Source organism: Schistocerca serialis, chromosome 2, assembly GCF_023864345.2.
Source record: "Schistocerca serialis cubense isolate TAMUIC-IGC-003099 chromosome 2, iqSchSeri2.2, whole genome shotgun sequence".
NCBI lineage: Eukaryota > Metazoa > Arthropoda > Insecta > Orthoptera > Acrididae > Schistocerca > Schistocerca serialis.
In genome coordinates, this window is record NC_064639.1 from 442,760,156 (window position 1) to 442,784,621 (window position 24,466).

At 44.8% G+C, this 24,466-nt stretch overlaps 1 protein-coding gene across 1 annotated transcript in view; it reads right to left on the reverse strand.

Moving 5' to 3' along the window:
• The window catches only part of LOC126456047 (uncharacterized), a 134,124-nt gene extending 112,130 nt beyond the window's left edge, over window positions 1-21,994 (reverse strand). Inside the window, exons 1-2 of the mRNA XM_050091802.1 lie at window positions 21,847-21,994; window positions 6,289-6,441 (exon numbers count right to left, since the gene is read on the reverse strand). Of these exons, the coding sequence (XP_049947759.1) occupies window positions 6,289-6,441; window positions 21,847-21,994 (301 nt within the window). The remainder of the gene's footprint in view (window positions 1-6,288; window positions 6,442-21,846) is intronic.
• Between the last annotated feature and the right edge of the window lie 2,472 nt (window positions 21,995-24,466).

Below are 24,466 nucleotides of genomic sequence, written 5' to 3' on the forward strand. Positions count from 1 at the left end.
TCAGTAGGCAAACTGCTGACTGGAAAGATGAATTAAGATTCTCTCGGTGAAACGCACGCACACACACGAGAGAAGGAGGGAAGGGTTGGGGGGGAGGGGGGAGAAGGGGGGGGGGGAGAGAAGGGAGAAAGGGTGAGAGAGACAGGCACACTGGTTTGGCATACGATGCACAGGCTGTCACTATTTTGTTGCTCATCTGTTTCGCAACTAACATGTTAGCAGAACGAAATTAACATTTGCTGCATAGTTAGAAAGATCTTCGTCAGTTCACGTTTGCTGCCATCATCGAGGCAAGTGACGTTATGCAGCAGTGGTTATTAAATACAGCGTGTTAAAAAAGAGTATCCCATATTTTGAGAGGTGGTAGGTACGGGCCAAAACAAGGCAAAAATGTCCAGTAAACAAGGGATATAAAACGCATACCTTAAGGGATATAAAAACTTGTTCAGTAGAACATATGTGTTTCATAATAGTGAACAGGAAGTAGTGCTCAAAACTCTTAAGGTATGCACTTTCGATCGCCTCTTTAATGGATTTTTTTTCTTATTTTAGTCCATACTAACCTCTCAAAATATGGAAGACCTTTTTTTCACAGCCCATATTTACCCAGTAGTTGATTCAAATGAGAACCGACTACATGTTAGTTTAGATGCTCTTACTGTTAAACATTTCTGAGTATTGCTGCACTGTCATGAGTTCAAATAACATAGCATAATAATGTTACAGTGGATTTTAATTTACAAGGGTCACTCAAAAGTTTCAAAAACAGGGTAGCGGTACCTGTGCCACGAGTACCAACCCGAAATTTATTTTACTTTTCCATATGCTACCTCTTTAAACACTTATCCCATCGTTTGACAAGCCTGCAGCAAAGAATTCACGTGGCAGCTGTCCATCCAACGAACCTCTTTTCATGTTACAACCTAATCTTTTTCAACGAGTCGCACATCCAAGAGGCTTTTAAGGAACCAAAACCCATCAAAATCATGAGGGCTAAGTCGAGACTGAACGGTGGATGTTCCAAGAGTTTCTGACGGAATGTCTGCAGTAGTTCCTTCGTTTATTTTGCTTTGAGAAGGTAGGCATTATGATCCGAACGGTGCCCACTCTCAAGAGCCAGATTCCCTTACGGCGAAAGGCCGGTCGCATTTCCTGCGAGTGGTGCCGTAGGATGCAGCATTAACGGTCTCACCATTATGCTGGAATTTCAGCTGCATTACAACCTGTACGTCCCGTAAGAGAGTCATCATCATAGCCTTGTATGTCGAGGGGTCCGCACTGAACTTCTTCACTTTGACTCAGGCTAACAATGGTGAGCCCATGACCTGTCCCCTGTAACTATTAGGCTCCGTTTGTGATCTGGAGTCAGTGCCCAGAAATTTTACAAAAAATATAACCAAATCCGGATCCCTGAGAACAACGAACAATCTACAGATAGGCCACGAGTACGTCATTGACTGTATCACGACGATCTCCAGAGGTCATTTCTTGCACACATTGTTACTTAGTATGACTGGAAAACTCCACAGGGCAACAAATATGTTCCTCATTTGTAATTCTTTGTCGTCCTTTGTTGAATCCTGTATACTGCTGAGCAAGCTTCCTCTAAAGTACGGCGAGATGCGGCACAGTGCTAATTCAATGGACTCCTATTCAGGAGGACGATGGTTCGAATCCACAACCAGCCATCCAGATTTAGTTTTTCTGCAATTTTCCTAAATCGCTTAAGGCGAATGCCACGATGGTTCCTTTCAAAGCCCACGGCCGATTTTCTTTCCTAGGTTTCCTTAATGCGAGCTTGTGCTCCGTCTCTAATGGCCTTGTCGTCGACGGCACGTTAAACTGTAACCTTTCTCCTGTGGCGTACAATGCTCACCTTTCAAGAAATGCATTTCACAAAGAACGTCTTCTCTGGAGAATCCCTTGCTAAAAAATATCGCGCAACCGTGGTTTTTACACACCTAAAGCATACTTGCCACCTTGCACTGGCAGTAGTTGAATCTGTTGAATGCATAATATTGCGCTTCGGAACATCTCCATTTGACTTGTGCTGCCAGCTTATAGGAACACATATGTGAAAAATTCAAAACGGCATGCAGTAGTATGACTTTCACAACATTTTAAACTGAGTCACCCTCGTACATAAGAATAGATTCTTATGAATTATGAGTGCTATATTATATATATATATATATATATATATATATATATATATATATATATATATATATATATATATATATATTGCAAGGCCCGATTGTCTGCGAAATGGAAACCACAAAGCAAATCAAAACTGTTTTATTTCCAACATTTAGCAATACCTTCCAGGTACTTCTCCACATAGTCATCGCTCTGACGGACGTTTTTCCTAGTGTAATACTAACTTTTCCAATACCCTTGTGATACACGGCCCAGTCACATTAATGTGACCACCTGTCATAAACCTGAATAACCACGTGTTTCAGCGCAGACGTGCAGGAAGAAAGTCAATGAGGTTCTGTAAGGTACCGAAAGGATGTGGAGTCATGCTGAAGCCAGTGCAATTGCCAGGTGTGCTAGGTTTCTCAGCTAACGATCCATGGCGCGAACAACCTGATCGATTGGGTTTAAATTCGGGGAGTTTGGTAGCCATTGAATTTATGGTAAACTCATCATGGTGCTCGTCGAACAACTCGCATAAATTGCGAGCTATCTGACATGTTGCACTGTCCTGGTGGTAGTTTCCATCGTGCTGAGATAACAATAAACTGCATGCAGAGGTGGAAATGGTCCCCAAGGATAGATACATACTTCTGTTGATTCACAGCTCCTTCCAAAATAACGAGACCACCTAGGGAATGCCACAAAACATTTCCAGATCTTAACGCTCCATCCTCCAGCCTGGTCCCTTGCCACGATTGTTGCCAACGGCCATCTGTCTGATGGGCCGTGAAACGTCATTCATCTCAAGGGGCGACCTGTCGCTACTCAATGGACGTCCATCTCCGGTTTTGGCGTGCAAATTATAGCCTTCGTCAGTACGGCTTCATGAAGCAGGGGTCTGCTGTGGTGGCCTATACTCAGCAGTCTTCGCTGAATGGTCGTTGGAGAGATATTGTTGGTAGCCCCTTGGTTCACCCTATTGATCAGTTGGTCGACAGTCTGTTCACCTGTACACATTCCGCAGCCATCGTTCACCCTTGTCCTTTATGGCCCGCGTTGCACCACAGTTGCCGTGGCGCCGGCGGTTTTGGATAACGCCATTTTGTCATGTACAGTACACTTTAACCACGGCAGCACGCGAACCGTTTACAAACTTAGCCGTTTCGGAAATGCTTCCACCTGTGGCCTGAATGCCAGCGATAATGCTCTTTTGGACGTCACATAAGTCGCTCCTTGTCCGCATTACGACAAAGATTGCGCTGTTTTCCGCGTCCCTCTGACGCGCTTTATACACCCTCTACTGCCAGTGCTGCCACCTGCTGTTTGTGAGTGTTACTGCATGTTGACGTCGATCATAGGCGGTGGTCACGTTAATGTGACTAGACAGCATAGAAAACAGCTGCCTGAGCTTTCAGCCAGTTCTCTACGCTGGTCTTTAGCTCGTTGTTCCTGCGAAAATGCTGTCCTGTTAGCCAATGTTTCATGTGAGCAAAGAGATAAAATATGAGGGAGCCGAGAGCTGGCTGTATGGTGGGTGACCAAACGATTCTAATCGAAAGCCCTGCAGCGACCTTATTGGAGCCGCAGAGTGCGGCCGAGCGTTGTCATGAAGAAGAACAATGCCTGAAGACAAAACGCCTCTTTGCTTTTTCTGAAATGCCCTTCGTAGACGTTGAACAGTCAGATTGTATGAGGCTGCAGTGATTGTCGTGCCACTATCCATGAATTCCACCAACAAAACCCGTTTTCGGTCCAAGAACACAATAGCCAACACTTTCTGATGGAGGTTTACACAGGAAATGACAATGCTTCCACTCTTTGGGTGGCCATTTTTTTCTCTTCATTTTCGAAATGGACACTTTTTCTGTCCCTGTGAAAATTTGGTTCAAAAAATTTTTCCTGGATCACGGTAGCGCTGGAGAAACGATAAGGCGTCGCTCATTCGCTATGTTTTGTGATTGTCGGACAGCATCTTGGGAAGCCATCTCGCACAATGCTTGCCGTACTAAAATCGCTCACTCACGATGGTATACAGAGCTGACCTTGTAATTTAGAGAAATAAATCATTCAATACAGAAATTGTGAACCGACGATTTCCTCGAATCGCCTGATCCACTCGCTGAAAAAGATCATCGGTTGAAAGCTTGAACAGTCCTCTGCTGACATGCAGGGTCCATGGATTCATTGAGGTGGTATCCATACCCGTACACGTCCATCCGCTCCATGCAATTTGAAACGAGACTCGTCGACCAGGCAACATGTTTCGAGTCATCAACAGTCCAATTTTGGTGTTGATGGGCCCAGGCGAGGCGTAAAGCTTTGTGCCACGCAGTCACCAAGGGTACACGAATGAGCCCTCGGCTCCGAAAGCCCATATCGATGATGTTTCGTTCAATGGTTCGCACGCTGGCACCTGTCGGCCCAGCAGTGAAAGCTGCAGCAATTTGGGGAAGGGTTACACTTCTGTCACGTTGAACGATTCTCAACAGTCGTCGTTGGTCTTGTTCTTGCAGGAGCTTTTTGCGGCCGCAGCGATTTCGGAGGTTTGATGTTTTACCGGATTTTCATAGTTAACTAGTGAAATAGTGATACAGGGAAATCCCCACTTCATCGCTACCTCTGGCCATCGCTCGTGCGCCGACTATAACACCACATTCAAGTTCACTTAGATGTTGATAACTTGCCATTGTAGCAGCAGTCACCGATCTAACAACTGCGCCAAACACTCGTTGTCTTATACAGACGTTGCCAACCGCAGCGCCGTATTCTGCCTGTTTATATATATCTCTGTATTTGAATACGCAGGCCTGTACCAGTTTCTTTGGCGCTTCAGTGTATATACCCTTTGGTGTTATAGATCACCTGTGACTCCGTTCTGTATGTTAGAATCAATAATAAACCAGCTGTTTTGACTTGTGCTGCTGACGGATATTTACGTAAGCGCATTGCAGCAAGTCTATCAGACAGTACCTATCCGGTGTAAAGTGACGTGAAAAGTGTAGTATGGGCTACATATTTGCACATGGTGTCTACAGATAAACGTCCCATTCATTATCTGTGCCACATTAGCTGGTGTAAATATCTACAGGCTCAGATGGATAACAAACCATACATTCGCAAGGAGAGGCTTCCAAATTGTATTCTCGATGTTGTCAAGCCCACTTACAGGTTGATGGCTGAAACTTAGCTTCTAAGAAAGTGTGTATATGGCAAAATCCAGAATCCAAATGAATCTGTTTCACTCATATGGGAACGACGCCCAAAAACAAGATTTTCATCTGCAACTCTGCAACTCTGCAACTCAGAATTGCAACTCATGATGCATTTCTTGTATTTAATGGTAGGAACGTGGGGAGAATGAAGGCATTAGAAAGAATGGGCCTTAAGATAGGAAATTTCACTCAAGATAGGAAAACAGATTTACAGCACCTCTCTACAGATGGGAAGTTAGTTGAAGACCTCTTAAAGGAAAGGAAGTAGGAAACAAGAAACGAAAAGAGAAGCCCTCTAGGGAAAGAAGTCCGTATATACAAATGTGGGGCCTTCAGAAGGCGGGAAATAAGAAAAAAAACATTAGGCTGAGCTTTAAATTGCATTTCCTGAAAATTGACTTTTTTAAAAGTTATGTAAGTTTTTCTTGTAATCTATGAAGGCTACAATTATGAAACTTCGAGCTTCGTACACGTATTTCTACGAACTCAATAAATGTAGACTAAAGAGTAAATTTTGAAATTGTAAGTATAAGCTGCTATATATGGCAAAGTTTTCGGAATTTTGCACAAATTTTGTGTTATACTTACAGGATTATTGATAAAAATCATCAAAATTCGCTTATTCGATATACTGAAAAAAATTATGAGAGAAGCTTTCTGTATGTAAAGAGATTAAACGGAGAAAATTTTGTAGAAATCTCTTAGTTTATAAGAAAAAGGTATGTATATTATTTTTTTAAAAATAAAATTTTTAAATTTCACAGAAATGTTAAATATATACAATCCTAGTGATGTAACAGTAAATGTGTAACTTCGTGTAAAGTGTGGTACAAAATTACATTGCCATATTTTAAAAATTGTGGGTTTAGTGCATCTTTAAAACAACGTGCGTTTTTCATGAAGCCTTAAAGCTGTATAATGGAGCTCATCTGACAGTAGCAGCAGACGCCGAAGCCGCGCGCGCAGTGTCCGCCGGCGGCGCCGCCCCTGCTGGCGCACTCGAGGCGGTGGTAGCACGTGCCCGCCACGCCGTGCGGCGTCACGCAGGGCCCGTTGTGGAACCGCACCACCGTCAGCAAGCTCAGCACTGCACACACAGCGAACGCGTACCACTAACAAAACATCACACTGACCATTTCACTAGCACGGGGACGCATGTGTTCCACAATATACACAGTGTGTTCCAGATCCGTTAGGAGTGCTTGTCTGAAATTCCAAACTGCAATGCCATCTCGTGGTGAGTTGCGGCGTTACAATCTTTGAAGTTTCGAAAACAGCTGTGTAGAAAGCCAAATCGCTAGAACTGCTGCACCAGGCATTCTGGCCGCGAATGTAACAATACGTGTCTGACACTCATAGGAAATGGCAGTGGAGCAGTGAGGCAACATAAAATTTTTTGAGTCTTCCAGCGTTTCTGGGCGAGAATTCGTCGAATTCGACTCGAATGCCGGAGAGGAAGGTTCCTGGTTGCTCCTCCATGACGACACCCCAGCTCACAAAGCGAAGACTGTGCACGAGTTTTTGGATAGCAAATGGATCACAGTCCTGGATCACCCACTGTATTCCCGGAATACGAGTTCTGGTTGTTTCTCAAATTGAAGTTGGCAATGACACAATCAAGGACATCCAAGAAAATTGTACTGCAGTACTAAGTGCAACTCCAAAAAAGGCCTACTGTGACTGTCAGCTGTGTTTTGATTCAGGGGAAGGCTATTTTGAATAAATACAATGATTTTGTGAACATAATCCATAACTTTCATTTTTCTTAGCCGCAGTCCTAACGGAACTGGGACATACTGTGTAGATTATCAGAGAATCAGTGGCAATTTGCAGCATGTTATTGCCATGTATCAGCATCTCACTGCTAAATAAAAGTCTGCGGAAGCTTCGCAGAGTTCTTATGATTACAGCTTGCACCTGCAGGTTGTACTACCTTCAAGTTGCATTGTTAGTCTACAGTCCTTGGGTGATATATGTGAAGTCGAGTTTTCACTTCATAAAAACAATAAAGCTGTTTTTATCAATCCATGACCTGTATGACACGTTCGTGTAAGTTGTGTAGTTTCACTTTGTGCTGCTACATCACACCACACTCTCCCTGCAGCGCCAGCTGTTTTGAACAGACGATTCAGCAGAATGGCTGCCCAAACCGCGCACTCTGAAGGTACCTTAGATTTATTTTAGTTATTGCTTTTAATATGTGAAAAAGGTCTTATGTTTCATTAACATATATTTTACTAGAATCAGTTCTCATGTTCACTACAGTAGACGTCGAAATTCGAAATACACATATGTGTACTACAGGTTACATCCTCGAAGCTCTTTCTTATCTCCTATACAGTGTAAATAGTAGCTTTTAAATTCTGAGCGAGGAATTAATTTATGTTATTGTATTCAGTTATCGATGATTAATAAATACTTCGCACTCTGGAGGAGAGTGATTTCAGTTTGTTATCCTGTTATCCAAGTGTATTGGAAGTGAGTATCAGAACAAACTGTCCAGTTAGATTCTTTAACCATTTTACTGACTTAGCAGTTGTTTATTGTTGGATTACGTATAAAAGGTCCTGTACAAAGGAAGGGGTACCAAAATGCAACAGATTGTTCTCAATTAAATGTAGACTAAATATGGTTAATAAGCTAATAAAGTCATCTCAAATAGGAAGTTCCTCACAGCTCTAGAGAAATGTCTGTCCATGAATAGGAGTGCTCTGACCGTTCTTGATCTGATGATAAAACACACAAGAGAAGGAATGTTGTCCTCCAGCCAAGAAATTTAAGTCGATATGACCAGGATGATAACCTTACTCAGTACTTAGAGGAGAACAATGTCTCTAAATGTCGCTATGGAGGATAAAAAACCGTGTGAAAGAAGTGTAATACGGGGTGTTTTTGTCTCTCCGCAGTGCCCTATGATTGTTCGAGAAGTGGTCGTCGCAGCGTTTTGTCTGAGGGTAAACTACTCGATATTTCCGATAAAATGTCCATGCGTCCTAACAAGTCAGTAAGAAATCACTCCCCGGAAATCGATGTTGGTGTCGGAACGGCCCATACAGTTATAAGGAAAAAATTAGAACTTTTCCCATACAAAGTGACAGTCGTGTAAGAACTGAATAATACTGATTATGGCAAGAGACTGCATTGTTGTCAATGGTTCAAAAATTTCGTTCAACAAAATGGAAGTGATATTCTTAATGTAACGTTTTTCACTGATGAGGCGTGGTTTCATTTATTCGCGTACATGAACTCGCAAAATTCTCTTATGTGGAGTACTGCAAATCCATTGTGTATTCATGAGGGACCGAGCGAGGTGGCGCAGTGGTTAGACACTGGACTCGCATTCGGGAGGACGACGGTTCAATCCCGCGTCCGGCCATCCTGATTTAGGTTTTCCGTGATTTCCCTAAATCGCTCCAGGCAAATGCCGGGATGGTTCCTCTGAAAGGGCACGGCCGACTTCCTTCCCCATCCTCCCCTAAGTCGATGAGACCGATGACCACGCTGTCTGGTCTCTTTCCCCAACCAACCAACCAACCTATTCATGAGGAACCACTTCATTCTGTGAAAATGGGAGTCTGGATTGCAATTTCTAGACGTCAGATTGTGGGTCCCATATTTTTCAGCGAAACAATAAACGCACGACGATACTGCAGTGATATTCTGTACCTATTCATAGGAGAACTTGTGTTAAGTGAAATACTGAACGGTTATTTTCAACAAGATGGTGCAACCGCGCATACAGCTCGCTTTTCAGTGTCACTGCTTGCTGATGGTTTTTGGTGATCGCATAATTTCACAGGGACTTTGGCCTCCACGATCGCCTGACATAACACCACCTGACTTTTTCTCCTGGGGTGTAGCGAAAGCAATTGTCTATAAAAACCGTCCAAAATCCATCGATGAATTGAAAACTGCAATATCCACTTTCACTGCTTCTGTTGCAGAAGAAATGTTACAGATTGCGTTTGGAAACATGATTAGACGAATTGAATTGTGTATTCAACAACAGCGTGGACACTTTCAACATTTGATGTGACAATTTGTAAGTAAAAACGAATATTCAATAAATTAATCACTTGTATTTCACTGAGTTTCATTTCGGTATATTCATTGCGGCATACGGCACGCGCGGCTAACAATTATACGGCACTGCTGGGAGACTTTTTGAACACTTTGCACATTTGTGAAAATTTTTTCCTTGTACTGGTTAAGACCCAAGGTACACTACATGTACCTTACATATACTCTAAAGTAAAGCAAACTACGTACCACGAAGTAATTATCCGAATGGGAGGGCAATCGGTAGATGCTTGCAGACAAACAGATGATCACAGTTTCAGAAAAAAAAAACTGGATGATTTATTCAAGAGAAAGAGCTTCAGAAACAGAGTAAATCAATAACACGTATAATTATACAGGTTGGCACTGATTGAGAGAGATGTTGGCTGAGGGACAACGTGCCAAATGCTGTCCAATTGATGCCTTACATCGTCAAAATGGTTCAAATGGCTCTGAGCACTATGGGACTCAACTGCTGTGGTCATAAGTCCCCTAGAACTTAGAACTACTTAAACCTAACTAACCTAAGGACATCACACACATCCATGCCCGAGGCAGGATTCGAACCTGCGACCGTAGCGGTCGTGCGGTTCCAGACTGTAGCGCCTTTAACCGCTCGGCCACTCCGGCCGGCTCTTACATCGTCAAAATCCCCAGCTACACTCCTGGAAATTGAAATATGAACACCGTGAATTCATTGTCCCAGGAAGGGGAAACTTTATTGACACATTCCTGGGGTCAGATACATCACATGATCACACTGACAGAACCACAGGCACATAGACACAGGCAACAGAGCATGCACAATGTCGGCACTAGTACAGTGTATATCCACCTTTTGCAGCAATGCAGGCTGCTATTCTCCCATGGAGACGATCGTAGAGATGCTGGATGTAGTCCTGTGGAACGGCTTGCCATGCCATTTCCACCTGGCGCCTCAGTTGGACCAGCGTTCGTGCTGGACGTGCAGACCGCGTGAGACGACGCTTCATCCAGTCCCAAACATGCTCAATGGGGGACAGATCCGGAGATCTTGCTGGCCAGGGTAGTTGACTTACACCTTCTAGAGCACGTTGGGTGGCACGGGATACATGCGGACGTGCATTGTCCTGTTGGAACAGCAAGTTCCCTTGCCGGTCTAGGAATGGTAGAACGATGGGTTCGATGACGGTTTGGATGTACCGTGCACTATTCAGTGTCCCCTCGACGATCACCAGTGGTGTACGGCCAGTGTAGGAGATCGCTCCCCACACCATGATGCCGGGTGTTGGCCCTGTGTGCCTCGGTCGTATGCAGTCCTGATTGTGGCGCTCACCTGCACGGCGCCAAACACGCATACGACCATCATTGGCACCAAGGCAGAAGCGACTCTCATCGCTGAAGACGCCACGTCTCCATTCGTCCCTCCATTCACGCCTGTCGCGACACCACTGGAGGCGGACTGCACGATGTTGGGGCGTGAGCGGAAGACGGCCTAACGGTGTGCGGGACCGTAGCCCAGCTTCATGGAGACGGTTGCGAATGGTCCTCGCCGATACCCCAGGAGCAACAGTGTCCCTAATTTGCTGGGAAGTGGCGGTGCGGTCCCCTACGGCACTGCGTAGGATCCTACGGTCTTGGCGTGCATCCGTGCGTCGCTGCGGTCCGGTCCCAGGTCGACGGGCACGTGCACCTTCCGCCGACCACTGGCGACAACATCGATGTACTGTGGAGACCTCACGCCCCACGTGTTGAGCAATTCGGCGGTACGTCCACCCGGCCTCCCGCATGCCCACTATACGCCCTCGCTCAAAGTCCCCAACTGCACATACGGTTCACGTCCACGCTGTCGCGGCATGCTACCAGTGTTAAAGACTGCGATGGAGCTCCGTATGCCACGGCAAACTAGCTGACACTGACGGCGGCGGTGCACAAATGCTGCGCAGCTAGCGCCATTCGACGGCCAACACCGCAGTTCCTGGTGTGTCCGCTGTGCCGTGCGTGTGATCATTGCTTGTACAGCCCTCTCGCAGTGTCCGGAGCAAGTATGGTGGGTCTGACACACCGGTGTCAATGTGTTCTTTTTTCCATTTCCAGGAGTGTAGTTAGAGGGCCCTGCCGATAATCCTCCAGACTTCTCAATTGGGGAGACATCCGGCGACCTTGCTGGCCAAGGTGAGATTTGGCAAGCACGAAAGCGAACAGTAGAAACGCTCGCCGTCTGTGGGCGGACATTATCTTGCTGAAATGTACCCAGGATGGCTTGAATGAAGGACAACAAAACAATGTGTACAATATCGTCAACGCACCACTGTGCTGTAAGGAAAGCGCGGATGACAACGAAAGGGGTCTTGCTATGAAAAGAGGCTGACACCACAGACCATCACCCGTGGTTGTCGAGCTGTATGGCGGGCGACAGTCAGGTTGGCGTCCCACCGCTGTTCAAGGCGCCTCCAGACACGTCTTTGCCCTGAAATCTCGTTGACTGGAGTATTGCTGTCTTCGGTGACGAGTCTGCTTCGAAATAAGCCCCAATGACCTGGAGTGATGATCTGAGGCTCCATTCCTTTTCGTAGCTGCACCCCTTTCGTTGACATCCGCTGCACCCTTACAGCACACTTACAACTATGCCCCGTTTCATTGCCCGTCGTTGCAAGTCATCGTGGAATTACCCTTTCAGCAAGATAATGTCCTTCCGCCCAAGGCGAGAGTTTCTACTCATTATCTTCGTGCTACCTAACCATACGCCGGCCGCGGTGGTCTAGCGGTTCTAGGCGCTCAGTCCGGTACCGCGCGACTGCTACGGTCGCAGGTTCGAATCCTGCTTCGGGCATGTATGTGTGTGATGTCCTTAGGTTAGTTAGGTTTAAGTAGTTCTAAGTTCTAGGGGACTTATGACCACAGATGTTAAGTCCCATAGTGCTCAGAGCTATTTGAACCATTTTGAACCTAACCCTACCTTGGCCAGTAAGAGCACTGGATGTCTCCTCAGCTGAGAACGTGTGGAGGATTATGGGCAGGGTCCTGCAACCAGCTGGGGATTTTGACAATATAACGGGCTAATTTGCACAGAATTTGGAGCAATATCCTTCAGGAGGACATTCAACAACGCTATCACCCAATACCAAGCCCCATAATTGCTTGCATAAGGGCCAGACGTGGAGCAACGCATTATTGATTTTGTCAGTTTGCGATGCTCTTTCTTTTGAACAATTCATCCAGTTTTTTTGAAATTGTAACCATTTGTTTGTCTACGATATTGCAGTGTATGTTTATTCTGATTCCGATGCATACACATCCAAAGGAACAGCCACTGCGGCGACCACAACCGTTACGAAACACATCAAATGAATTCGCAGTTGCGAATAAGGACTACCATCAGCTGTAGAATGGAATGTCGACAGTGGAAATAAGCGATAAGCGAGAAATCCGGGTTCGTGTCCCGCTCCGGCACAAATGTTCATTGTCGTCATTCCATTCTACAGCTGATGGTAATCCTTATTCGCAACTGCGAATTCATTTGATTAGATTATCTGTACATGAACATCACATCTGCCAATTTCCGTCCCATTCAGAAATTTGTTCGTGGTGTGTCCTTTTTCTTTGTCGTAGAATTTGTTTTATAAAAAACAATAATTAAAACAATGTAACTTAGAATGTAGCTATGTGCTATAAGAATGAAGCACATGATGTTTTTGTGCTATCATCTTCTGAATGCTCGGAGGTACTTAGGAACAACGTTGTACGAGTATGCTCTACAACTCTCCATGTTGGAAAGTGAAAAGGCGGAATATAATTTTTCATAGTGCTACTTGTGACTACGATATTAATTAAAACAATCAAACCTTAATGTCTTTCGCTCCGCAAAAAATGACAGTGAAACCTCTAAAAAATGGCCACAAACTTCTTCCACATTATAATCACATGTTTATGTTCCTGGTCATTAAAATTGCAGCACCAATAAGGGTACAAATAACGAAATTTTCTTACTGTGTGTATACACTATGGTATGAAGAACACACTTTTAAAATTGTTGGTGATTTTTTGGGGGGAAGAGAGCGGGATATACGGGCTGCAAAATTTAGTACACATAGCTGCCACCTCCGACACGAGGGCACAGAATCGAACAGTACTTGCATAACAGATTCGGGTACGTCGTTCTATGTCGCTTCAGATCTGTGCCGGAGTGAATCTGTCGTAATGCCTTCTGAGTCGTGTCGCGCCAGTTCCTCAGCAACCCATGGCCAAGTCTTTTCAGTGCGCGAGAGCTCTGCCGAATGTGCTGGTCTGCGTACAGGTACGTCAAGACAAAACACTAGCGTCACTAGATCGAAAGGCATCTTATTGATGACTCCGACTGTGGCGCGCAGTCTGTAACTTGAGCACACACTCCGTGTAGTTTGAACAAGATAGTACATCTTCGGTTATGCCAAAGTTATTCATTTATTTATTAAAATCAATGTTTCCTTTCATTGAAAGATAGTACACTACTGTCCATTAAAATTGCTACACCACGAAGATGACGTGCTACAGACGCGAAATTTAGCCGACAGGAAGAAGACGCAGTGATATCCAAATGATTAGCTTTTCAGAGCATTCACACAAAGTTGGCGCCAGTGGCGACACCTACAACGTGCTGACATGAGGAAAGTTTCCAACCGATTTCTCATACACAAACAGCAGTTGCCCGGCGTTGCCTGGTGAAACGTTGTTGTGATGCCTCGTGCAAGGAGGAGAAATGCGTACCATCACGTTTCCGACTTTGATAAAGATCGCATTGTGGCCTATCGCGATTGCGGTTTATCGTACCGCGACATTGCTGCTCGCGTTGGTCGAGATCCAATGACTGTTAGCAGAATATGAAATCGGTGGGTTCAGGGGGGTAATACGGAACACTGTGCTGGATCCCAACGGCCTCGTATCACTAGCAGTCGAGATGACAGGCATCTTATTCGCATGGCTGTAACGGATTGTGCAGCCACGTCTCGATCCCTGAGTCAACAGATGGGGACGTTTGCAAGACAACAACCATCTGCACGAACAGTTCGACGACGTTGGCAGCAGCATGGACCATCAGCTCGGAGACCATGGCTGCGGTTACACTTGACGCTGCATCACAGACAGGAGCGCCTGCGATGGTGTACTCAACGACGAACCTGGGTGCACGAATGGCAAAACGTCATATTTTCGGATGAATCCAGGTTCTGTTTACAGCATCATGATGGTCGCATCCGTATTTGGCGACATCGCGGTGAACGCACATTAGAAGCGTGTATTCGTCATCGCCAGACTGGCATATCATCCGACGTGATGGTATGGGGAGCCATTGGTTACATGTCTCGGTCACCTCCTGTTTGCATTGACGACACTTCGAACAGTGGACGTTACATTTCAGATGTGTTACGACCAGTGGCTCTACCCTTCATTCGATCCCTGCGAAACCCTACATTTCAGCAGGATAATGCACGACCGCATGTTGCAGGTCCTGTATGGGCCTTTCTGGATAGAGAAAATGTTCGACTGCTGCCCTGGCCAGCACATTCTCCAGATGTCTCACCAACTGAAAACATCTGGTCAATGGTGGCCGAGCAACTGGCTCGTCACAATACGCCAGTCACTCTCTTGATGAACTGTGGTATCGCGTTGAAGCTGCATAGGCAGCAGTACCTGTACACGCCATCCAAACTCTGTTTGACTCAATGCCCAGGCGTATCAAGGCCGTTAATATGGCCAGAGGTGATTGTTTTGGGTACTGATTCCTCAGGATCTATGCACCCAAACTGCGTGAAAATGTAATCACATGTCCGTTCTAGAATAATATATTTGTCGAATGAATACCCGTCTATAATCTGCATTTCTTCTTGGTGTAGCAATTTTAATGGCCAGTAGTGTATTTGTGATCCGTAGACTCCTCCTAAAGTCTGAGTGACAAAAGGCAACTTTTGTTAGCAAGTTTTTATTAATAGCAATTGCTTGATCCGCGCCAGAATAAATGTACTTTCTCTTCTTACCTCTCTGCTGATGTCACGAGCGATTTCTGCTTCGGCACATCATCCCATTGGCTCTGAAAATGCCAGATGGTCAACCACCTCTGTTACCAGTGTGGTAACCTACCGCTGGCTAATTCCTCTGTACATACTGCAGCACTGATACATTCACTTCACATATGTGAAACAGCAGAACTAGAAATAAAGTAAAATGCACTCTTATCTGCAAATAAGGTGTACCTTATACATCCCATACGATCATGCCAGTTGCTAGGCCTACGGGGTGATTACAATTAAAGTTAAAACTTTCAAACTGCTGTAGAAATAAGACCACTGGGCAGAATGACGTCAAATTGCAATGGAAAACGTATGGCAGAATAAAAATAAATAGTTACAAAATTAGCAATAGATGGCGCTGTAAGCATCATAGTTTAATAGTGGCCAACTGCAAATGACAAATGAATGATACAACAATGCCTAAGGTGTACTTTTGATGTTAAACAAACTGTACTACTCAGTGTGCATCGGTGTACAGGTGTTACGTAAGCCCATCTACAAGGGCAAGGTCATATAACATAGGATAGAAAAAATCTGTTTTTAATTATCCTGAGACCAAAAACCACATAAAAAGCATCACTGACATTGGTTTTTAGTTGTCCTGGGTCAAAAACTGCATAAAAAGCATCACTAATATTGGTTTTTAATGTCTTGAGGTCAAAAACCGCATAAAAAGCATCAATCAAAATCACATAGGATTGTTAATTTCCGTGTGACTGGAGCAAAATATGTTCACTATGCTGTCCACCGTTTTCTGGAACAGCATGTTCCACAATTGATCAAAATGTTTCCGGGGTCACATTCAAAATGTGTTGCGCAGTGCGTGCCTTCAATGCAGCTAAATTTGCAATCGGAACACTGAACACAACATCTTTCAGATAGCCCCACAGGCAGAAGTCACACGGATAAAGATCAGGTGATCGGGACCGCCAGGCTGTAGGGAAATGGCGGCTGATTATTCTAGCGTTTCCGAAATGGCGCTTTAGCAGCTGCTTCACTGGATTTGCAATGTGCGGAGGTGCGCCATCTTCCATAAAAATGATCCCATCCACGCTGCTGGATAGCTGGAATGAAGTGGTTGCGCAAAAGAAACTCATAGCGCATACCACTGACTGTACAGGTAACAGGACCGGAAGCACATATCTCTTCGAAAAAAATATGACCCTATGATAAATGATGCCGTAAACCTGCACCACACAGTGATCTTTTCAGGATGAAGTGGTACTGGTTGAGTTGCGTGTGGATTCTCGTTGCCCATATTCGACTATTATGCCTATTGACATATCCTGTCAGATGGAAGTGGACTTCATCTGTCCACAAAATCTTCCACGGCCAATCACTGTCCACTTCCATACGAGGAAGAAATTCTAAAGCAAAGGTCTGTCTTGCTGGCGGGTCAACAGGAAGCAACTCGTGCACATGGGTAATTTTGAATGGATAGCAAAGAATGATGTTTCGTAGAATTTTACGCACCGTGCGCACGCACGGTATGTCCAATGTGCTGGCAATTCTCCGTGCACTACACGTTTGCGCACCACCACTCGTGCCCCCCTGCACTGCTGTGGTCACTGCTTCCACTGACATCGAATCAGTTCGTTTCCTCCCTCTACCAGGCTTCACACCGTCACACGCCATTTCATTTCATACCGAAATAACCTGTCTTTTCGAATCTCCGAATCATTTTCTCCAGACTCACGGCAGTCATCGGACCAACGCCTTTTTTATTTTTTTTTTTAACCCTTCAGTGTCCGGAACTTCTGCAGAGCGATGTGTGCACTGTCATCATTCTTGTAATACAGCTTTACAAGGAAGTCGCGGTCTTGCATTGAAACAGTCATGGCGAACGTCACAGACGCGAAAGGAAAAAAGCCGTGTATCCGGCGTGTTTATACCAACTTCAGCGGGTCATGCGCATAACAAATGTTTTCATTTACGTATTCTGACACATACAGCGCCATCTATTCATCAATTTTCACACTATTTTTTTCTTCTGCCATACGTTTTCCCCCTTCTCCGATAATATTCCGTTGCAATTTGATGTCATTCTGACCAGTGAAGTTATTTCTACAGCGTTTTGAAAGCTTAACTTTAATTATAATCATCCTGTATATTGCGATGACAAATGCAATCTGGCAATATCCGCTCCTCTCGGACTATCCACACACGGATCTGTTCATTGTGATGATATCAGCAGAAACAGGGCTCGTCTGAAAGGACAACGTTCTACCATTCCTGCATCTAGTGTTGATGCTGGCCGCATCACTGACTTGTGCGCGTCAAGGTCGCGTCAATGTCCGCCTTGCTGAAAGTCCATTGCGCTCCAGAAGTCGTCGCACTGTCGGTGCGGGTATTTGTCTTGGTGCAATCAAGCCCCTTTCTTGAGTTACGGTGCGTAACGTAGCTGCTCCATCGTGCTCGGACGAACTCTAGTGGCGCAGGGCCACTGTGATTCTTCTTGGCGTTAAGAATGGCCCTCTTGAACACTTCGATTCCATATTAACATTAAAGTAGTGGGATCCTAACAAGCACGGGCAGCAATATTGCGGAATGATAAACCACCTTAGCTCATGATCATGCCTCAGTCGAACATTTTCATATGGTGGTAGACCTTTCTCCCTCTTAAATGAGGCATAAAGCACAAACAAACAACATTCAAACGCGATTTTTAAATGACAAGCCCGCTACTTGGACATCCTTATATACAGACTGCACTTGGATACGCGGCGTTACACTTGGGTACTTTATGCTGTTGCGCTGAAATATTCATCATCTACATAATATCCAAGAATTCAGCGCACTTCATGGCATTTTGATATATAAGGTGACGACGACCATAGAGGAGCAGGAGGAGGAGATTAGTGTTTAACGTCCCGTCGACAACGAGGTCATTAGAGACGGAGCGCAAGCTCGGGTGAGGGAAGGATGGGGAAGGAAATCGGCCGTGCCCTTTCAAAGGAACCATCCGGCATTTGCCTGAAGCGATTTAGGGAAATCACGGAAAACCTAAATCAGGATGGCCGGAGACGGGATTGAACCGTCGTCCTCCCGAATGCGAGTCTAGAGTGCTAGCCACTGCGCCACCTCGCTCGGTGACGACCATACATCTCGTCTTTCAGTGCAGATGCACACCATGCCGAATATCTTCCGGAGTCAGGAACTGCAAGTAACCGATTCATTTCAATGCACAAAAGCGACTAATGTCATTAAAATCTTTTAACAATTGTCATATTTGTTGTCATCCATCTTCATGGTGTTATAGTTATCATGACCGCCTGTGTATTTGCCTTATTCGTTTGAAACTCTTCGTAACATACGAGGGCAAATAGAAAAATTCCTCGACCTGGCAATGAAAGCTTACATCTTTCTTGGCAAACAATTTTTTTCTAACTTAAGTCTTTCCCCAACGTTGCCGACGGCCTTGCCGCAGTAGTAACACCGGTTTGCGTCAGATCATGGAAGGTAAGCGGTGTTGGGCTTGGCTAGCACTTGGAGCCGGCCGTTGTGGCCAAGCGGTTCTAGGCGCTTCAGTCCGTAACCGCGCTGCTGCTACGGTCGCAGGTTCGAATCTTGCCTCGGGCATGGACTTGTGTGATGTCCGCCGGCCGAAGTGGCCGTGCGGTTAAAGGCGCTGCAGTCTGGAACCGCAAGACCGCTACGGTCGCAGGTTCGAATCCTGCCTCGGGCATGGATGTTTGTGATCTCCTTAGGTTAGTTAGGTTTAACTAGTTCTAAGTTCTAGGGGACTAATGACTTCAGCAGTTGAGTCCCATAGTGCTCAGAGCCATTTGAACCATTTTTTGTGTGATGTCCTTAGGTTAGTTAGGTTTAAGTAGTTCTAAGTCTAGGGGACTGATGACCTAAGATGTTTAGTCCTATAGTGCTCAGAGCCATTTGAACCATTTGAGCACTTGGATAGGTCCGGTCTGACGAGCGCTGTTGGCAAGCGGGGTGCACTCAGCCCTTGTGAGGCAAATCGAGGAGCTACTTGATCGAGAAGTAACGGCTCCGGTTACGAAAACGCCCAGTTTTATTCGCCACCATGGCAAGCTATCCTGGGCTTACATTTCAGCAACATAATACCAGCCTGCACACGATGAAAGTTTCTGCTGCTGGTCTTCGTGCTTGCCAAACACTACCTTGGTCAGCAAGGTCGCCCAATCTCTCCAGAACTGAGAATGTTCGAAACATTACTGGCAGGGCCCTCCAATCATACGAGATGTTGGCGATCTAACGGGCCAATTGGGCAGAATTTGACACGCTGTTTTTCAGGAGGACATCCAGCAATTATACCAATGAGTGCCAAGTCGAATAACTGCTTGCGTAAGGGTAAGAGGTGGACCAACGCGTCCTTTTTTTGCCGTGTCTGCATCTCAATGAAGCTACACACAGTGTAACTCGATGCAGCCAGACAGTATGTGTTTCCAGACGGCAACATCATGCATATACGAGTGATTTCCTTAACATTACACGTAAATTTACCAAATGGCCTCATCATACAATACAGGTTTAAACTAATGGGAACAATCTTTAAACAGGCGAAACTGTTTCGGCTGTTTCCTAAAAGAAATCTTTTTCTCCAATCGATGACAATTAGGTCTTTCGTCGTGCTTGGATCAATAAGCACTTGCTTATACTTTCACCGGTTAGCTATACCAATCTTCCTTCTCAGTCCTGTTTAGATGTAGACCATGCCTAGTGAAACGCTATCTACCGTTTGTCCCGACTGGAACAAGCGCAACAAACACGAAGTAAATCGCCATCAGTGTAATTTCCAACACCACCTTAATTAGTCGCACAGCACCATTACGGCGTGGCTGATCATGATAATGGTAAGTATTTCATACTTCCACTACGTTACTGCAGCAGGCATGTCTAAAGATGTACTGTTAATCAGTTCCATAAGGGAATATTCTCAGCTAATTAAAGTATGCCTGCAAGATATACGTGTGTGAACCAAAAACATAATTCTAATTATTTTGTGTTGTGGAATGAATACATTTTGCCTAAGAGAGGATTTATCACAAAATATTATTCCATAAGACACCAGTGAATTGAAATTTGCAAAAAAATGGTTCAAATGGCTCTGATCACTATGGGACTTCACTTTGGAGGTCATCAGTCCCCTAGAAGTTAGAACTACTTAAACCTAACTAACCTAAGGTCATCACATACATTCATGCCCGAGGCAGGATTCGAACCTGCGACCGTAGCAGCCGCGTAGTTCCGAACTGAAGCGCCTAGAACCGCTCGGTCACAGCGGCCCGCAAAATATGTTAACTTACCGATTTCTACATCCCCGACGTTTGCCGTTCTTCTTGTGGCAAAATTAGCCAAACCTAAACGTTAGTACATACTCTTCTCTATCAACTAAAGAGTCAAACGAATGCATAACAGGCAATACTGTATCCATATCATTCGTTTCAAGTAAAGGCTTTGTTTTGGGCATCGTAAGTCCTCTTTTTCTTACATGAGGTTTGTAAGTTGTAGTCTCTCTCTCAGACTTGTGTTTTTGGTTTGACAACAAGCTATGATAGGAAGTGGTGTGGGAATATAAAGAATAAGGTAAATGATAGCGGTTGACCTAGTTATCTGCAACGTAACTTGGACCTTCATCTGTAAGATATTGGGAACTGACACATCTTATAAATTAGAGTGTCTTAATCTTTACAACTTTGCGTAATAGTTTACTCTTTTATCAGATTAATCCATTTTATTTTATCGTTGTAAACAACGTCGTATTTTGATGGAGGTCACAAGAAACTTCATTTGACAGTAATTTGGAAAGGTGTTCTTAAAAATACTGAAACAACTGTATCAGACAACATTTTCAAATCTGTAGTGGTGAAATTTTATCATTAGTTACATCTGAGAATGCACTGACAGCGATTATCATTTTTTTAATCTTTGGAACCTACGATCGTCTGCTGCAGAAATGGCATGCAGCATCCCGATTTTTTTTTTTTTTTTCACTTCACGACTGATACTCATTTTACAGAACAGTCTGAGAACATCCCACAAACCATACATCACGAGATAATCATCTTTCAGTAGCATCATCGACGTAAGTTAACTGAATGTGTGTGTTCTAATAAGGCCGTAATTACCATGTTCCTACTGTACATTGGCTTATCCCGCCACCGTTGCGTTTAAGTACAAAACAGTGTCGTCTGGAAAAGATTAGCAGTGCTGATAACTACAGGCCGAATACAACCAGGATGGGAAATTATCCTTGATGCAAGACAAACTGAATAGCTACAAGCAGCACATATGGTGGCCTTGTAGGCACAAAAAAATCAAGTGTATAGCAGAAGGAGAATGAGGAGTGATAGATTACATAAGGGACATTCTAGAGAAACTATGCTTGTTCGCCGCAAGGAAACACGTGAGCAAAGCAGTGAACGGGTACTTACGCCTGGCTAGCTTCTGGTGCGCCCACTGCCGCTTGAACTGCGCAAGACCGGATATGAGGCCAGAGGTCCCCCGCGCGCTAATGCTGTGGTTCGCCTGTTGCCCAGCTGTCCGGCCTAACGCATGCAGAGTCAGCAGCACCACCAGCATCGCGGAACGAGGGCGCATCGCGACACATACGTCACAGCTGTAACACCTCGCACTTCATTTAGAATCAGACGCTGTTGTTTCGCCGACTACAGCTTGGCCATAAAACATATTTTGGGTTGTAAACAACTCCCACTAGAGGAAAATTTAGCACATGTCTGCTTTCCAGCATTGCTTGTTCTGTATAGGTGATAGAACGATAACTACACTTTAAAAATAAGACCGCAGTCTATACAGTTGTTGCTGTTCCGGCAGCTCTTTGTCACATTCTGACTTGGGTGTCACACAAAAGCAGCGTATTTCAGTTTCCACTTTCGCAGATCCTGGAAGAGCTGCCTGTCATCACAGTGCTTCATAATCCTCCTTGATCTTCATCAACGCACACGACCTCTTCATGGTGTCGGCGTCGGTGCGGAACTGAAAGACAAAGAAGGGCTGCACTCAGTGAAAAGAATAAACTCATTCTGTATAAAAAAAAAAAACTTTACTGCGCCAGAATTTTGAGGCATGGGCTACAGCCCCCGCTTAATCGGAAGTGGTTACTAAACATATTTTTCACGAAACGGCGTAATTTGCAATGAAAACCGGTGATAAAAAAAAATGGCATCAGCTTTGAGGGGCGCTGTTGTCTCCCTGTTGCAGCAGCTAAAAGCAAATGTCATCTTAGTAGCCTAAATCTGTGAATTTAATACATAAACAATGGGGCAGACTCCTGTTACTTAACATAAATGAAACATACGAAGTCAAGAAAGCTTTATCTAGACACTGTTCAAAAATGGCTCTGAGCACTATGGGACTTTACATCTCAGGTCATCAGTCTCCTAGAACTTAGAACTACTTAAACCTAACTAACCTAAGGACATCACACACATCCATGCCCGAGGCAGGATTCGAACCTGCGACCATAGCGGCCGCGCGGTTCCAGACTGGAGCGCCTAGAACCGCTCGGCCACCTAGACACTGTGCTGTACATTGGTACCTAAGATGTTATCCACAGATCACAAATGGCTGTTTACAGAAAGATATGGAATAGTGATTAAGGCAATTGACTCATATTCAGGACAACTGTGGTTCAAATCCTTGTCCGACAATTCTTGCTTTGATTCTGTATATTTTCGCTATATTGCTTAAAGGAAAATGCTAGAATAGTTCCGTAAGGAGGGCTGCAGCCAAATAATTTTCCCATCGTTATTCAGTACGACAAATTCTCCATCTGTGATGACCTTGACGTAGAAAGGCGTCTATATATTTTAAACATCCTATTCCTTCCACACACTCGTCTTCGATTATGTTTCACCTATCTTTGTCCTGGTCTCCATCCCGCTTCTTAACGGGGTCGGCATGTTAATGACTGGACTTGGTTATGTTAGTGGTAGAAGATTGTCGGATGCTCTACCTGTCGCTACCCTTTCCCTCTCCTGTCTGCGGAAGGAAGTTTGTGCAACCCAATTGCCTACATCTAGTGGTATCGCGTGTGAAAGTGTGAGAAAGTTTTCTAAAAGTGCGATCACGCACGATTCCCTCCAAAGTAGATCACGAAAGTTCAGTAATATTGAGATCTGGTGGCTTTGGTGACCAGGGGAGATGTGGCGATTCACCCTCGCGCTCACTAAACCAATCGTGCACGAACCGAGCCTTATGAATAGCTGTCTTACAATATCGCACTGTAGAATAAACATGGTACCCTTGGATCAACTTGATCACCCACAATGGTCACGTAATTCTTGGTACTAGTACGAAGTTGCAGAGTACCCACTGATCCGATGGATTACCACGATATGGCTGGCGAAATAAACACCGAAACCCCGCCACGTATCCCTCTTGGGCGTATCCCTCTTGGGATGTAAATTCACCCAAAAGTTGGAAACAAAGTGAAGCAAAACTCATCCGCCCAAATACCTTCCTTCCATTTCTCTGATCCAGGCTTTGCGCCTTCAGCTCCAAGTTTTCTTGTTACGGTCATTTACATTACTGATGAATAGTTTTGGTATTCCCAGCTTTTGGAACTCCGTTTGTGTTGCCTTAGTGCTGACAGTGTTCCTGAGTGCGACATAGAGTTCTGCAATGACTTTCGCAGCTGTCGTCCTTTTATTGTTCGTCACAATCCTCTTCAGTGACCGTCTTGCTCTTCTTCTAACTGGTGTCTATGAGAAACTGTGTTTCTCCTGTATCCTTCTTGTTTAAAAAATAATGTAGTTTATATCACATATGGAAAATGAAAAATGATTTTTTTCCCTGACTACAAAAACTGCAGATGGCATTACTGGTGGCCACCCTCCAAGACAGAAAAGGTACCAAGAGCCAAATGACCGACCTAGCTTACTAGAACGAGACGATGGCTTAATCTAAGGAATCAACGCAAAATTGTCTACGCAATGTAGAAAGCCCTCGAAGAGCTAAAGCAGAATTATAAGGTGCGCATTTGATTTCGTCCCCTGCTGGATATACAGATTCCTTCTCTGCTACCCCTCTCTC